General features: G+C 63.0%; 1 protein-coding gene across 1 annotated transcript in view; it reads right to left on the bottom strand.

Annotated features, from left to right (window-relative positions):
- MNEG_10422 (putative N-acetyltransferase 10) overlaps window positions 1-1320 on the bottom strand; it is a gene marked incomplete at both ends in the record, with an annotated part of 7873 nt that extends 6553 nt beyond the window's left edge. Inside the window, 2 exons of the mRNA XM_014041105.1 lie at window positions 319-408; window positions 1105-1320. Of these exons, the coding sequence (XP_013896559.1) occupies window positions 319-408; window positions 1105-1320 (306 nt within the window). The remainder of the gene's footprint in view (window positions 1-318; window positions 409-1104) is intronic.
- Window positions 1321-1731: the final 411 nt, after the last annotated feature.

Genomic DNA, 1731 nt, shown 5'->3' with positions numbered 1-1731 from the left:
GTCTGGTGGCGGGAGAAGGAGGGGTGGGTGGGGAGGGGGGGTGCGGAGAGCGGTGGGTGCTGGCTGGGCTTGATGTCGGAATGTTCGCGACGGCGGCGGCATGTGAGGCTGGCGCGGGAGTGAGGCAGGGCGGGCTGGCGGCGGCCGCGAGGGCCGACGCAGGGGTGGGGCATCAAGGCGGTGGGCAAGCAATGAGACGACCGCCCCCACTGCAGTATCAAAGCAGCAGCAGGCCGCGGACGGGCGTCTCGTTGCGGCGCTCAGGCCGGCGCTGAGGTGCAAAAGCGCGGCCGTGGCCCTGCGCGTGTGCGGCCGCACCTGTCTGTGGTTCCTGTATACGTTGACGCGCACCACCGCGCGGCCAAAGGCCGGGTTGGTGGACTCCACCAGGTCGTAGTCAATGTGCTCCTGGAAGACGGGCGGTCGGGGCGCGGGATGCAGGGCGCAGGGGGGGGGTCACCGGGGAGGGGGCCCAGGGGGCGTGAGGGATGTTGCAAGCGTATGTATGGCACGCGTAGTTGTGGGGAGATTGGAGCGTTGGCAGCCAATCTTGGGCCCTGTGTCATCCAGTATGGTGCATGGGAACCAGCTTGGCAAGCAGGAGTGTGAAACAGACTCGTGTTGACAGGCAAAAGGTGTGGGTCAGACAGTGTGAAGCCCTGAATAAGCTGGGCCGGCCCCGACCAAGCGCTCAGAAACTGGCAATGCATTGTATCCGCACACCCCTTGCGAGGGGGGTCAGAACGTATTAAGCAGTGTGAGCAATTCATCACAGCGCATGGTGGGGGCCGGCCTTCGGAGGTACACGCACGTATCCCGCACGTGCATGAGGGTGCGCAGCAATAAGCACACAACCTGACAACAAAGCAAGCCCATGAATGAACATCACAAACATTCGATGCATTTGGGTGTCAAGGCTCCGCATGGGGGGCTCGCAGAGGCCCCGGCAGCGGCCTGCTGGCGCCGGCATGTAACCACGCAAGCGCGTGAGCAACACTAACAGCATGCTTGTCCGCTGCCCCAGCCGTCCTGCAACAACGGCCCTCTGGGCCGTTGTCGCGGGCGCTGCAATACTGTCCGCCAAGCCCCCCCCCGGCTGCCCACCTGGTACCCGAGGGCGTCCAGCCCCTTGAACACGAACTCGAACAGGGTGCGCAGGTTCTCAGGGGAGGGCGCGGTCACAAAGATGTTGGCGTAGCCCAGGCCCAGGGCGCCGGCGATGGCCAGCCCAAGAGCGGCGGACTTTCGTTTGCAGGGGGGAGGGATGGGTGATTCATGGAGGGTGGTTGGTGGTTGTAGGGTTGGGGGCTTGGGGCGCATCCTGGTGGCGGTGCTGGGAGGCGGGCGAATCGAAGCACCACGAGCCGTCCATGATGCAAAGAGTGGCAATCGAAGTGCACTGAGAGGAGTGCAATATGATGTGGACAGGCCACGACCGAGCGCTCAGAAACTGGCGATGCATGTGTTTCTGCACACCCCTTGCGAGGGGGGTCAGTTGTTACTAAGCAGTGTGAGCAATTCATCACAGCGCGGGTCGGGCCAACTGATGCGTGATTGCACGCGGGTGAAAATGAACAGGCAGAAACTCAGATGCCCCCTAAAACCAGACTCACACACACGCAGCCGCTCCGATAGACAAACGCATCAATAAACAAACACACCTGCACATCCAAACGGCGTCCTCACACACACATGCGCATGCACACCTGCTCTGTACCCCAACCCCACCCC

Source organism: Monoraphidium neglectum (genome assembly GCF_000611645.1).
Source record: "Monoraphidium neglectum strain SAG 48.87 unplaced genomic scaffold scaffold02308, whole genome shotgun sequence".
In the NCBI taxonomy this organism is placed as follows: domain Eukaryota; kingdom Viridiplantae; phylum Chlorophyta; class Chlorophyceae; order Sphaeropleales; family Selenastraceae; genus Monoraphidium; species Monoraphidium neglectum.
This window is presented reverse-complemented; position numbering and strand designations above follow the sequence as displayed.